The sequence below is a fragment of the Pituophis catenifer genome, unplaced genomic scaffold (assembly GCF_029215685.1).
Source record: "Pituophis catenifer annectens isolate HBS135680 unplaced genomic scaffold, rPitCat1.0.hap2 SCAF_3, whole genome shotgun sequence".
NCBI classification, from domain to species: Eukaryota; Metazoa; Chordata; class Lepidosauria; order Squamata; family Colubridae; genus Pituophis; species Pituophis catenifer.
The window spans coordinates 3,264,381-3,278,548 of NW_027256883.1; the positions used below are offsets into that span (position 1 = coordinate 3,264,381).

Consider the following 14,168-nt stretch of genomic DNA (forward strand, 5'->3'; position numbering starts at 1 on the left):
TTATCCTTGAAGCCAGAGCAGAGACAAGGCGAGGACGAGAGTGAAGCTGAGGGCGCTGAACTCCGCAGTGGCCGCCTGACCTGCTCCCACATTGCACAAATCCGTGTAACAACAATAGTCGGGGGTGATTGTCTCCGATGGTGTCCGGCTCAGACGGTACACAGTTCTTGGAGCAAGTCTTGCTGACTGTGATGTTTCCAAAAAAGGGGTAACCTGGGAGAGATCAGGAGGAACAAGGGTAAGAGTTGGGAGGGAAGAAGAGCAAAATAATAATCCAAGAATGTTTTTTTTTTTTTGCTAACTGTGATGTTCGGAAGGAGCTCAGCCCATCATTCGGACAAGCCGAGATTGTTCCTCTTGGGATTGCTCAGACCATAAGAAGAAAAACCCGGAGTTGTGGATCTGAGTCTGGATCTCTCCCCAAGCTCAGGAGGTCACATCCTACCCAGCCAGGTGCAACATTTTTGGGGATCCCTCACTGTCCGTTGGGAATTCGATATTTCCCTCCCTCTCTCTCACACACGGTTTCTTTCAGGTGTCAATAAATTTATTCTATCTGTCTGTCTGTCTGTCTGTCTATCTATCTATCCAATCTATCCATCTATCTATCTCGACTTCAGTCTTTCTTTCTTTCTTTCTTTCTTTCTTTCTTTCTTTCTTTCTTTCTTTCTTTCTTTCTTTCTTTCTTCTTTCCTTCTTTCTCTCCCTCCCTCCTTCCTTCCTTCCTTTTTTCTTTCTTTCTCTTTCCCTCCTTCCCTCCTTTCCTTCCTTCCTCCGTCCTTCCTTCCTCCTCCTTTCTTTCTTTTTCTTTCTCTCTCTCTCCTTCCTTCCTTCCCCTTCCTTCCTTCCTTCCTTCCTTCCTTCCTTCCTTCCTTCCTTCCTTCCTTCCCTCCCTCCCTCCCTCCCTCCCTCCCTCCTTTCCTTCTTTAAATATCTATCATCCATCTATCCATCCACTCATCCATCTACCTAGCTACCTATATCTATCTACACTTATATAGCGTTCTTTTAAATCTCTATCATCTATCTATCTGTCTGTCTGTCTGTGTCTGTCTATTATCTTCACTTATTTATCTATCAATCTCTCCTTCCTTCCTTCCTTCCTTCCTTCCTTCCTTCCTTCCTTCCCTCCTTCCTTCCTTCCTTCCTTCCTATCTATCCTATCCTATCCTATCCTATCCTATCCTATCCTATCCTATCCTATCCTATCCTATCCTATCCTATCCTATATCTCTTTCTAACTTTCATCTATATCTGTCTATCATCATCTAATATTATCAACCTATTACTCTTTTATAAATCAATAAAATCTATCATCCATTTATTTATCTATAATCTTTTCTTCTTAAAGGAATTCCTTCCTTCCTTCCTTCCTTCCTTCCTTCCTTCCTTCCTTCCTTCCTTCCTTCCTTCCTTCCTCCCTCCCTCCCTCCCTCCCTCCCTCCCTCCCTCTTTGTATCTATCATAACTCAATATCTATCTTCACATTAATCTATTACTCTTTCCATGACAAATCATTTATCATTATCTATCTATATATCATCTTCCCTTATAAATCTGCCAATCTTACTACCCTAAATGAATCAATCAATCTACCGTCATCCATTTCTCTATCTCAATATTTCACTCGGCTGCCTTAATTGTGCAACAAACAACAAACCATCTCTTTCTTGCCCACCGCTTCCACCTAAACCTAACCAAGCTTAGCAATTCGGCCAGCTGCAGGGGTGACTTTTTGACGCTGTTAAATATGTTGCGTAAAGCCAGCCCTTAGCGGTTAAATAATATTCATTGATCGAAAGAGAACTAAGCCTTGAAATATATTAGCTCAGACTCTTCACGGGCTGAAAAAAAAAACCAGGTGACTAAGTCAACCTGGTTAAAGGTCAGTCAAGTATGTTTTCCTTTCTTCTCCCTTTAGTCAAAAGCACCCGAAGGTCAGACAAGGAATAATGGATGGAAGCTGATCAAGGAGAGATTCAACCTGGAAATAAGGAGGAATTTTCTGACAGTGAGAACAATCAACCAGTGGAACAGAAGTTGCCTTCAGAAGTTGTGGGAACTTCATCACTGGAAGCTTTCAAGAAGAGACTGGACTGCCATTTGTCAGACATGGTGTAGGCTCTCCTGCTTGGGTGAGGGGTTGGACTAGATGACCTACAAGGTCCCTTCCAACTCTGTTATCCTATCCTATCCTATCCTATCCTATCCTATCCTATCCTATCCTATCCTATCCTATCCTATCCTATCCTATCCTATCCTACCCTACCCTACCCTACCCTACCCTATCCTACTCTATCCTATCCTTTGTGGCAGCCCCTCAAATATTAGAAAATTGCTATTATGTCACCCCTGGTCCTTCTTTCCACTAGACTAAACACACCCCAATTCCTGCAACACCCCAATTCCTGCAACTGTTCTTCATATGTTTTAGCCTCCAGTCCCGTAATAATCTTTGTTGCTCTTCTCTGCACTCTTTCTAGAGTCTCCACATCTTTTTTCTGCATTGTGGCAACAAAAGTGGATGCAGGATTCCAAGTGTGGCCTTACCAAGGCATTATAAAGTGGTATCAACACTTCACGTGATCTTGATTCTATCCCTCTGTTTATGCAGCCCAGAACTGTGTTGGCTTTTTTGGCTGCTGCTGCACACAGCTGGCTCATCTTAGAATCCATAATATGCCCACCGCATGGATTCTAAGGATCCTTGCCACTGAAATGAGCAGAATGTGGCCAGAAACCCATCAGCCACAGAAGCAAAGAAAATAACTCTTGGCGGACGGCGAGCTTCAGTACAAGCAAAGGTAAAACCCTGGAGCAAAATAAAAGAAGCTCAACAAACAGGTGAGCTGTTTCTCACCTGAATCTACCGAGTGCACCGTCGTCTTGCAAGCGGTGGTGTTCGCTGGGCAGTGAGTGACGGCGAGGCAGTAGCTAACATCCATGGGTTCACTGCAGGTGTAACACTGCAAAGAGAGAACTGCAATGCCAGAGAAGAACGTCAGAATATGCAGGGACTAAAGCATTGAGAGATCAAAAGGACTCCGTATATTTCCAATGTTGGGACAAATGGTACGTTCGGTTGAACAACAGACGCCCAAAAAGTCAAGTATAACCAGGATTATGTTTAATATATGTTAAATCTGACTGAAGCCTACATACCGTAGAAAGTGTAAATATCATGTAAAGTTCCTGTCGCGATCATTTGTTTGACTATTTCTTTTTCTTGATGTATTTTTTTAAATAAATAAATAAAAAAAAAGAATCTGCAGGGCGAGGGGTGGGTCTCCGTTTCTATCAGGACTGAGATTTATTTATTTATTATTGATTGATTGATTGATTGATTGGGACTTGTATGCCGCCCTATCTCCACAGGACTCAGGGCGGCTCACAACAATTAAAACAGAACAGACAAACCATTAAAACAGAACTCCAAGTTAAAATTAAGAAATTCAATAAAACCCAGATTAAAACCCCCATCAGTCCAAAGCGGCCAGGTGAAATAGCCAAGTTTTCTTTTCTTTTTTTTTTTAAAAAAACTTTTTGAAACATTTTATTGCTTATAAAACAATAACAAAGAAAAATGGGAACGAAACAGAGAGATACCTACATTATCAAATACGTAACAAGTGATATTTATAAAACTTGATCTCATTTGCAATTATAAATATTTCTAACTTAAACCATAATTGCTAATAAGATCAGGTTTTATGCTGTGAAACTCCTTGTGTTATCCTGATTTAATTCATAAATATTCATTTAAATTTAAATTTCCATCCTGTTGTTAAAAAGAAAAAAAAAATCCAAACTACTTAGGATTTTCCCCCCCACTTCTCCTAATTTATATCAGTTCTGCTCAAGTCATTTTTTATAAAAAAAATATTTGTACTTTTATTTTAAATAGTAGGATAATTGTGAATTAAGACCTTATTGTTTCTGGTGACCAGTAAAATGATTCAACAGGAAACCACCAATGGCCATGATACAAGAGTAGATAGGTAAGTACAAAAAGTTTTAAATATCACTATTTATTAAGCTTAATAAATATATAATTTATTAATTTATATATATTTTTAAATTGTTTTTTAATATTTGTCCTGCATGTTTTTTAATTCTGGCTGTACACCGCCCTGAGTCCTCAGGGAGAAGGGCGGTATAGAAATTCAATAATAAATAAATAAATAAATAAAATAAATAAGCTTTATGCTGATTGCAAATGGACAGTTTTGGTTCAACATTTGAAAATAGGTAGTTGCTGACAATTTGGGGGAAAAAAACTTGGGCAATATGCAGTATTGAAAAAATTACATCCCAAACAGATGTTCGGTTAAATATAAGCAAGCATGGCTTCCCCTTATACCAAGTATATTATACCTTATAGCCAAGTTTTCAACCCACGGTGGAAAGAGTGAAGGTCGGGGGCCACCTGGAGCTCCAGAGGGAGTTGGTTCCAAAGGGCGGGTGCGCCCACAGAGAAAGCTCTCTCCCTGGGGGTCGCCAGCCGACACTGTCTGGCCGACGGCACCCTGAGTAGGCCCTCCCTGTGGGAGCGCACCAGGCGATGGGAAGCTGTTGCTGGCTGCAGATAGTCCACCAAATATCCTGGGCCTAGGCCATGTAGGGCTTCATAGGTAATCACCAGCACCTTGAATCTCACCCGGAGGGCAACCGGCAGCCAATGCAAGTCGCGCAGGAGAGGTGTAACATGGGAGTGTCGGGACACTCCCATCACTACCCGTGTGGCCGCATTCTGCACCAGCTGAAGCCTCCAAGTGGTCCTCAAGGGCAGCCCCAGGTAGAGAGCATTGCAGTAGTCAATACGAGTAGTCAATACGAGTAAATACAATTTACATCTTGGCAATCTGGGGAAGTTTTCCAAAACAGTTTAAGCATGTTTTTACTTTTGTAAAGTTCTTTTTACGTAGGTAAAGGGAAGTTTTAACCAGGTTTTTTTACTTTTGTAGAATAATATGTACAGGGAATAGAGTGGAGTGGAGTAGAGTAGAGTAGAGTAGAGTAGAGTAGAGTAGAGTAGAGTAGAATAGAATAGAATAGAATAGAATAGAATAGAATAGAATAGAATAGAATAGAATAGAATAGAATAGAATATTCTTTATTGGCCAAGTGTGATTGGGCACACAAGGAATTTGTCTTTGGTGCATATGCTCTCAGTGTACATAAAAAGACAAGATACCCTCGTTGAGAATCACAAGGCACAACACCTAGTGACAGTCATACGGTACAATAAGCAATCAAATCATACTAGGAAACAATATCAATATCAATCGCAAGGATACAAGCAACAGAGTAGAGAGTAGAGTAGAAGTAGAGTAAGAATAGAAGGGAAGGGAAGGGAAGGGAAGAGAAGAGAAGAGAAGAGAAGAGAAGAGAAGAGAAGAGAAGAGAAGAGAAGAGAAGAGAAGAGATAAAAGAGAAATAGAAGTGATGAGAAATAATAGGAGAAGAGAAGAAGAAGAGAAATAGAAGAGAAATAATAGAAGAGAAATATTAGAAGAGAAATAGAAGAGAAGAGAAATTAATAGAAGAGAAATAGAAGCGAAGAGAAATAGAAGAGAAGAGAAAGAAGAGAAGAGAAGAGAAATAGAAGAGAAGATAAATAATAGAAAGGAAAAGAAATAGAAGAGAAGAGAAATAATAGAAGGGAAATAGAAGAGAAGAGAAATAATAGAAGAGAAGAGAAATAGAAGAGAAGAGAAATAATAGAAGAGAAATAGAAGAGAAGAGAAATAATAGAAGAGAAGAGAAATAAGAAGAGAAATAATAGAAGGGAAAGAAATAGAAGAGAAGAGAAACAATAGAAGGGAAGAGAAATAGAAGAGAAGAGAAATAATAGAAGAGAAGAGAAATAGAAGAGAAGAGAAATAATAGAAGAGAAGAATAGAAATGAGAAGAGGAGAGAAGAGTTGGAAAGTTGAATAAAGGTGCTTTATTCAAGAGGAAACGACACCCCTGGTCATGTGATTTACATTCGGTCACTTGGCAGCTGACTCACATTTATGACGGTTGCAGTGCCCCGAGGTCATGTGATCCCTTTTTGCGACCTTCTGGCAAGCCAAACCAGTGGGAAAGCCAGATTCCCTAAACGACCATGTTCCTAATTTAACCGCTGCGGTGTTTCGCTTAACAACGGTGTAAAATGGGGCAAAACTCACTTAACAAATTTCTCACTTAGCGACATACATTTTTGGGTTCGATTGCGGTCATAAATCGAGGACTACCTGTATATATCATTCTATAAAAGTAGAAAGGCAAAGTTTTATGTTATTGGCTTATTCTACTGCACCAAAAGGAATTGGAAGTCAATGCTTTTTATTCCCTTCCTCCCTTCCTCTTTCCTCCCTATCCTATCCTTTCCCTCCCTTATCCTCTCATTATTTTCTTCTGTATTTTTGTATTTTATATTATATTTTGATAAACTAATCAAGTTTTGAAACCAGGAAGAAAAACAAAAGAACGTTTCCGTGTATTGCTGACAGACAAGAGAAACAAAAGGATCTAGGAATCTATTTGTAGAGCAGTTACGTCTGCGATTTACCTGGGAGTAACCACCTGGAATCCTTTTAAATCAACATGCCACAGGTTTCCTGCAAATCACCTTGGTTGAGGTCACTCCATAAACTTTTTTTAAAAATAATTTTTATTAATAATACAAATTAAAAACACTGGACACGGTTTGACTTCTCCGGTTTAGACATTTTCATCAAGTTTTACTTTGCAACAGATACACTTTCTTTATCGCTATACAAGTTTATATTATGAATCACATTTCAAACACGTTGAAAAGAGTTATTTCTTCATCTGTGAAGGTTACATCAATACCAAATTCATTCCTACCTATCACAGAAAACTAACACAGACATTTCTAAACATTCAACTCATCAATAATCCTTTAGCCCGGCATTCCTCCTTCTCTCCATCCAATAATAAAATTTATTCCAGATTTCATAATACTCTGTTTCACTCTTATCCTTGAACTCCAGAGTCAACCTAGGTCGCTCCATAATCTTAACTAGGCTAACTTTAGGGTGAATCCCTGTTTGCCATTATTAAAATCAGGGGTGAAATGCTCCCGGTTCGGACTGGATTCGGCCCGATCCGGTAGCGATGGAGGTGAGTGGTTCGGAGAACCGGTAGCAAAAATCCCTGCACCCCCCACATTGCCCAACTGAGCCGCGCAATCAGAGGCTTTTTTTTATTATTTTTAAAAGCATTTTTTCTACAATCTCTTTGGCCGAAAAAATGCTTTTAAAAGGAAAAAAAAGCCTCTGCTGATCAGGCAAGTCAGCTGGGATCATCAGAGGCTTTAAAAAGGGGTGATTTCACTGGTTAATTGTCCACACTGTCAGGAAGTTTCTCCTCAATTCCAGGTTGCTTCTCTCCTTGATTAATTTCCATCCGTTGTTTCTGGTCCTGCTTTTTGGTGCTTTGGAAAAATAAATTGATCCCTTCTTTCTTTGTAACAGCCCCTCAAATACTGCAATATTGCTACCACGTTCCCCCCCCCACCCCTCCCAGTCTTTCTTTTCTCTAGACTGGCCGTACCCAAATCCTGCAACTGTTCTTCATACTGTTATGTTTTTTTGTCTCCAGGCCCTTAATCATTTTAGTTGCTTAGTTATAAATCTCCAGCCTAACAGAGATTTGTGTTCTTTACCCACAAATATCTGACCCTTGCAAAAGTTTGCAGCAAAATAACGAAATTGTCATGTCTGTATTTGGATATGTTGGTATTATTAACCAACTGGGAATCAGTTAACTTCACCAATCTCTTGCACATTAGCTGTGCAAGTTCTAAATGATGTTCTTAAGCTCTTCTTCTTCTTCTTCTTCTTCTTCTTCTTCTTCTTCTTCTTCTTCTTCTTCTTCTTCTTCTTCTTCTTCTTCTTCTTCTTCTTCTTCTTCTTCTTCTTCTTCTTCCCCTCCTTCCTTCCTTCCTTCTTCCTTCTTCTCTCTATCAGCATCAACTAGCTCCTACCATGCAAAGGCTACTTCTGAGGAACACATTTTTCTCACCCTATGAAGAAACCAGACCACCCTTGTCCAAGATTCAGTGCCTCTTCTTCTTACATTGCCCAAATATTTGTCAAGGAAAGTTGATCTTACCAAGATCTACAGATGCTGCAAAAATCAGCCAGGTAGCCAGAGATACTTTCATCATGGCACAGAAAACTGCCACAGACCCGCAGACCTTCCGTGGTCTGAGCTCAGCAAGGCAATCAAGGAGAACCAGTTTGCTCAGTTAGCAAAGAGGTGACCTCCCTTAGACATAGCTCCACCTCCTGTCTTCTCCTCCCCCTTCTCTGTTCTCCAAGGGAAGTGCTCAAGAGGAACAGAGGAGAAGATAATAGTGGGGGTCAACAAAGCTTGGACCAGAATGGATATGAACCTGAACCTTCAAGGTTGGTGAGAAGGTTCTTGGTTGAGAATCATGTGTATAGACCCCTGAATTGTAGTGTGTTTGCTTTTTTTAAGGAGAAGTAGGCAAAATGCACCCAACTGGATTGAAAAATCAATAGTGTTTGATCTTCCCGTTCCTTGGATGTCTTCATGGAGATGTTTTCATTTGGATTCCAGAATCCAAATGGACGGAAATGGACTCTATGGTTCCAAACGCACCACCTCAACCCGAATTAATATGAAAACTAAATCATAGAGATTAATCAAGGAGAGAAGCAATTTAGGACTAAGGAGGAATTTCTTGACAGTGTAGACAATCAATCAGCGGAATGACTTGCCTCCAGAAGTTGTCCATGCTCCAACATTGGAGCACAACTTCTGAAGGCCAGCCGTTCCATTGTCCTCACTGTCAGGAAATTTCTCCTTAGTTCTAGCTTGTTTCTCTCCTTGATTAATTTCCATCCATTCCATCTATCCACCAAATGTGATACACTGAATTCTTTTAAATTTAATAAATAAATAAATAAATCTAAATGTAATTCTTGAATTTAATTCTTAAATTTAATTATAATTAATTATAATTAATTAATTAATGTAATTCTTAAATTAAAATTTGATAGAGGAAATTTCCTCCTCTTTTTCTCTTCTTCTCCCCATTTTTTTTCTGAAAGCATAATTGAAAAGGGTGGGGGGTGTCTCGAGACCCCTCCCTTGGCATCAGATTCACAAAAAGTGCATTGTTAGAAGGAAGCAATGTTTTCTTTTAACTTTTTCTTGACTTCATCAAGCTGGAGTCCATTCATGAGGGCATCTTCCCCTGAAGCTATTTTCTCCTGTCTTCAAAGCAAAAGCCAAACCAGCTGGAGATTCAAATCAGGATTTTCCTGTCTTCTCAGGAATTTTCTCAGACGTGAGATCGGAGGTGTCTCCTTGAAAAATATCTGTCGCGATTGCTCTTGGTGTCGTCAATACCATCGCTTGCCTCTATGTCCAGGAAAGTCAGTGCAGATAAGATCTTCCAGGCTTAACCTGAGCAATCATAACAATTGAACAACTTGCCTCCAGAAGTTGTGGGTGCTCCATCACTGGAGGTTTTTAAGGCGAGATTGGACAACCATTTCTCTGAAATGGGATAGGGTTTCCTGCCTGAGCGGGGGGTTGGACTAGAAGACCTCCAAGGTCCCTTCCAGCTTCTATTCTATTCTATTCTATTCTATTCTATTCTATTCTATTCTATTCTATTCTATTCTATTCTATTCTATTCTATTCTATTCTACCCTACCCTATCCTACCCTACCCTACCCTACCTTACTCTAATTCTACTCTACTCTACTCTACTCTACCCTATCCTACCCCACTCCACTCCACTCCACTCCACTCCACTCCACTCCACTCCACTCCACTCCACTCCACTCCACTCCATTCTCTATTCTATTCTATTCTATTCTATTCTATTCTATTCTATTCTATTCTATTCTATTCTATTCTATTCTATTCTATTCTATTCCATATTCTATTCTATTCCATTCCATTCCATTCCATTCCATTCCACTCCACTCCACTCCACTCCTATTCTATTCTATTCTATTCTATTCTATTCTATTCTATTCTATTCTATTCTATTCTATTCTATTCTATTCTATTCTATTCCTTATTCCACTCCACTCCACTCCACTCCACTCCACTCCACTCCACTCCACTCCACTTCTATTCTATTCTATTCTATTCTATTCTATTCTATTCTATTCTATTCTATTCTATTCTATTCTATTCTATTCTATTCTATTCCATTCCATTCTAATGATAGTTGAGGCAGCCAAACCGCTTATTTCCTTCTCCTTTTAATACAATCCAATTTCATTTGCACTTCCCAGATGAATGTTAACTGGAACCCAATTATCCTTTGAATTCGCTGAATTACATTTAAAAAAAAGATCTGTGCCTTAGAGGCAAGTGCTACAGTGAGCCAAAGGCATATATTAGGCGAAATTGCTTGTAAAAACATGTACACCTGGGGAAAAAAAAATTTGCCTACAAATGTTGGGGTGGCCTTTTGCGTTTTAATTGCCATGCTAATGCAGAAATGGCTGTGTTGATCCTGTGGCTGAAGAAAATGCGGCTCCGGTTGAAACTAAAATCGTGAGCTGCGTCTGCAGCAGGTTGAGGTTGTATGGAGAGCAGCAGGGCAGAACAAACCAAGAAATCATCTTTAGCTGCTCAGATAGCTTTCAAATTACTGCAGGAAGACGACTCTGTGGCTGGATGCAAATAAGGGCAAGAACTGGAGGCTAAAACATACGAAGAACGGTTGCAGGAACTGGGCATGTCTGGTTTAATGAGAAGAAGGACCAGGGGAGACAGGAGAGCAGTGTTTCAATATCTCAGGGGTTGCCCCAAAGAAGAGGGAGTCAAGCTCTTCTCCAAAGCACCAGAAGGCAGGACAAGAAGCAATGGGTGGAAACTAATCAAGGAGAGAAGCAACTTAGAACTAAAGAGAAATTTCCTGACAGTTAGAACAATTAATCCACAGAACAGCTTGCCCCCAGAAGTTGTAAAAGTTTCAACGCTGGAAGTTTTAAAGAAGAAATTAGATAACCATTAGTCTGAAGTGGTACTATAGGGTGTCCTGCTTGAGTAGGGGGTTGGACTAGAAGACCTCCAAGGTTCCTTCCAACTCTGTTATTCTGTCCCGTCCTGTCCCCTCCTGTCCTGTCCCCTCCCATTCAATTCTGTATTTTGTTATTCTGTTCCATTCCGTTCCGTTCCATTCCATTCCATTCCATTCCATTCTGTATTTTATTGTTCTGTTCTGTTCTGTTCTGTTCTGTTCTGCTCTGTTCTGTTCTGTTCTGTTCTGTTCTGTTCTAATTTAGGAGTGCAAATCTTTTAAACCAAGGGATGTGAGTGATTAAGCCTACTTAATCCTCCTGCCCTGTAAGAAGTAAATCAAGAAGTTTCACACCACACCTTTTGGGGAACACCCTGCAAAATAAGATGGAGGAATTGGGTAGGTCTCTAGCCTAATGAAAAGAAGGACGAGGGGAGACGTGACTGCAGTCTCCCAATATTTGAGGGGCTTCTCCTTCTCCTCCTCCTCCTTCTCCTCCCCTCCTCCTTCTCCTCCTCCTCCCCTCCTCCTCCTTCTCCTCCCCCCTCCTCCCCACTCCTCCTCCTCCTCCACTACTACTTCTCTTCCTCCACAGAAAGGAGGGGGGGGCAAGCTATTTTCCAAAGCACCAGAAGGCAGGATAATAAACAATGGATGGAAACTCATCAAGGAGAGAAGCAACCTGGAATTGAGGAGAAACTTACTAACAGTGAGGACAATTGGTCAGTGGAACAGCTGGCCACCAGTTGTGGCCTCATCACTGGAGGTTTTTGAGAAGAGATTTGGACAACTATTTGTCTGAATTGGTCCTCGTTATCCTCCTCCTCCTCCTCCACTACTTCTTCTCCTTCTCCTCCACCTCCTCCCTTCCTCCTTCTTCTCCTCCTCCTCCTCCACTACTACTTCTTCTCCTTCTCCTTCTCCTCCCCTCCTCCTCCTCCTCCTCCTCCTCCACTACTACTTCTTTTCCTCCTCCTTCTCCTCCTCTTTCTTCTCCCCCTCCTCCTCCTCCCCCTCCTCCACTACTATTTCTCCTCCTCCTCCTTTTCGTTCCCTCCTCCTCCTCCTCCTCCTCCTCCACTACTACTTTTCCTCCTCCTCCTTCTCCTCCCCTCCTCCTCCTTCTCCTCCCCCTCCTCCTCCTCCACTACTACTTCTCTTCCTCCTCCCCTTCTCCTCCTTCTCCTCCTCCTTCTCCTCCCCTTCTCCTTCTCCTCCACTACTACTTCTCTTCCTCCTCCCCTTCTCCTCCTTCTCCTCCTCCTTCTCCTCCCCTTCTCCTTCTCCTCCACTACTACTTCTCCTCTTCCTCCCCTCCTCCTCCTCCTCCTCCCCCTCCCCCTCCCCCTCCTCCTCCTCCACTACTACTTCTCTTCCTCCTCCTCCCCTTCTCCTTCTCCTCCTCCTCCTTCTCCTCCCCTCCTCCTTCTCCTCCTCCTCCTTCTCCTCCCCTCCTCCTTCTCCTCCCCCCTCCTCCCCACTCCTCCTCCTCCTCCACTACTACTTCTCTTCCTCCTCCTTCTCCTCCCCTCCTCCTCCTCCTCCCCACTCCTCCTCCTCCTCCACTACTACTTCTCTTCCTCCTCCTTCTCCTCCCCTTCTCCTCTTTCTCCTCCTCCTCCTCCCCCTCCTCCTCCTCCACTACTACTTCTCCTCCTCCTCCTCCTCCCCTCCTCCTCCTCCCCTCCTCCTCCTCCTCCACTACTACTTCTCCTCCTCCTCCTCCCCTCTCCTCCTCCTCCGTCTATTTCATCTATTTCATCTCCTCTGTCTTCATTTTAGCCATTGTCTATCCATGCAGAATGAAGGCCTCTTCCACACGTTTCCCACCAGTACAGTCCTGAACTCTCTTTTGCCTGTTGGTGCCTGCCATACTTGCTGATGTCATTTTACAACAGTTTATTCGGTGACTGTTCAAAGTTACAACGGCACCGGAAAAAGTGAGTTAAGACCGTTTTTTACACTTACGGCCATTGCGGCGTCCCCAATGGTCACACAATCAAAATTCAAACACTTGGCAAATGACTCGTATTTATGACAGTTGCAGTTTCCTGGGGTTATACGATCCCCATTTGAGACCTTCCAGCAATTTAATTTAATTTAATTTAATTTAATTTAATTTAATTTAATTTAATTTAATTTAATTTAATTTAATTTAATTTAATTTAATTTAATTTAATTTAATTTAATTTAATAATTTAATTTAATTTAATTTAATTTAATTTAATTTAATTTAATTTAATAATTTAATTTAATTTAATTTAATTTAATTTAATTTAATTTAATTTAATTTAATTTAATTTAATTTAATTTAATTTAATTTAATTTAATTTAATTTAATTTAATTTAATTTAATTATTTAATTTAATTTAATTTAATTTATCCCATTTCTATTCCGCCCAACTCCCAGGGGAACAAGCAAAGTCAATGGGGGGGGGAGATTCACTTAACAACCGGGTTGCTAATTTACCCACTGCAGTAATTCACTTAACAACCATGGCACGAAAGGTTGTAAAACGGGGAAACATTCACTTCACAAACGTTTCGCTTAGCAATGGGGCTCAATGATGGTCATAGGCCAAGGACTACCTGTATAGGGTTCCTTGCTTGAGCAGGGGGTTGGTCTAGAAGACATCCAAGCAGTGGTTATATCTCAACTGGTTTACTACTGGTTTGCTGGCTGCCATGCGCACTGCGCACCAATCGCATCCAGTGTGTGCGCATGCATAGTGCCCACCACGCACTAAATGCAAGGTGCACGCGAGGCAGTGCGCACCAAAAGGAGGGATGCGGTAAGTAGAACAGCGCGGATGGGGTGGTGGTGTGATCAGCTGTGGTGCACGATCTGGAGAACCGGTAGTAAAAACACTTTTAAAAAGTAAAAAAGAAAGTTCCCATGATCGCGCGTCACTCAGCTGATCGTCGGAAGTTTTGTTTTTTGTTTTTTTTTACATTTTTTACTACCGGTTCGGCAAACCAGTAGCCTTTTTTTACTACCGGTTCGGGCGAACCGGACCGAACCAGGAGCATTTCACCCCTGCCTCCAAGGTCCTTTCCAACTCTGTTGTTCTACATCTGGAAACCCCTATTCTTTCCATCTGATCTGAATGTACTTTTGGGAATTTGTTGTACTTTCAGAAAT

At 41.2% G+C, this 14,168-nt stretch overlaps 1 protein-coding gene across 1 annotated transcript; it reads right to left on the reverse strand.

The window, feature by feature from the left end:
* Positions 1–8,179, reverse strand: LOC139314859 (ly6/PLAUR domain-containing protein 2-like). Its single transcript, XM_070940796.1, is given in 4 exon segments — positions 1–123; positions 125–213; positions 2,861–2,980; positions 8,125–8,179. Coding segments are annotated over 4 exon segments (387 nt in total).
* Positions 8,180–14,168: the final 5,989 nt, after the last annotated feature.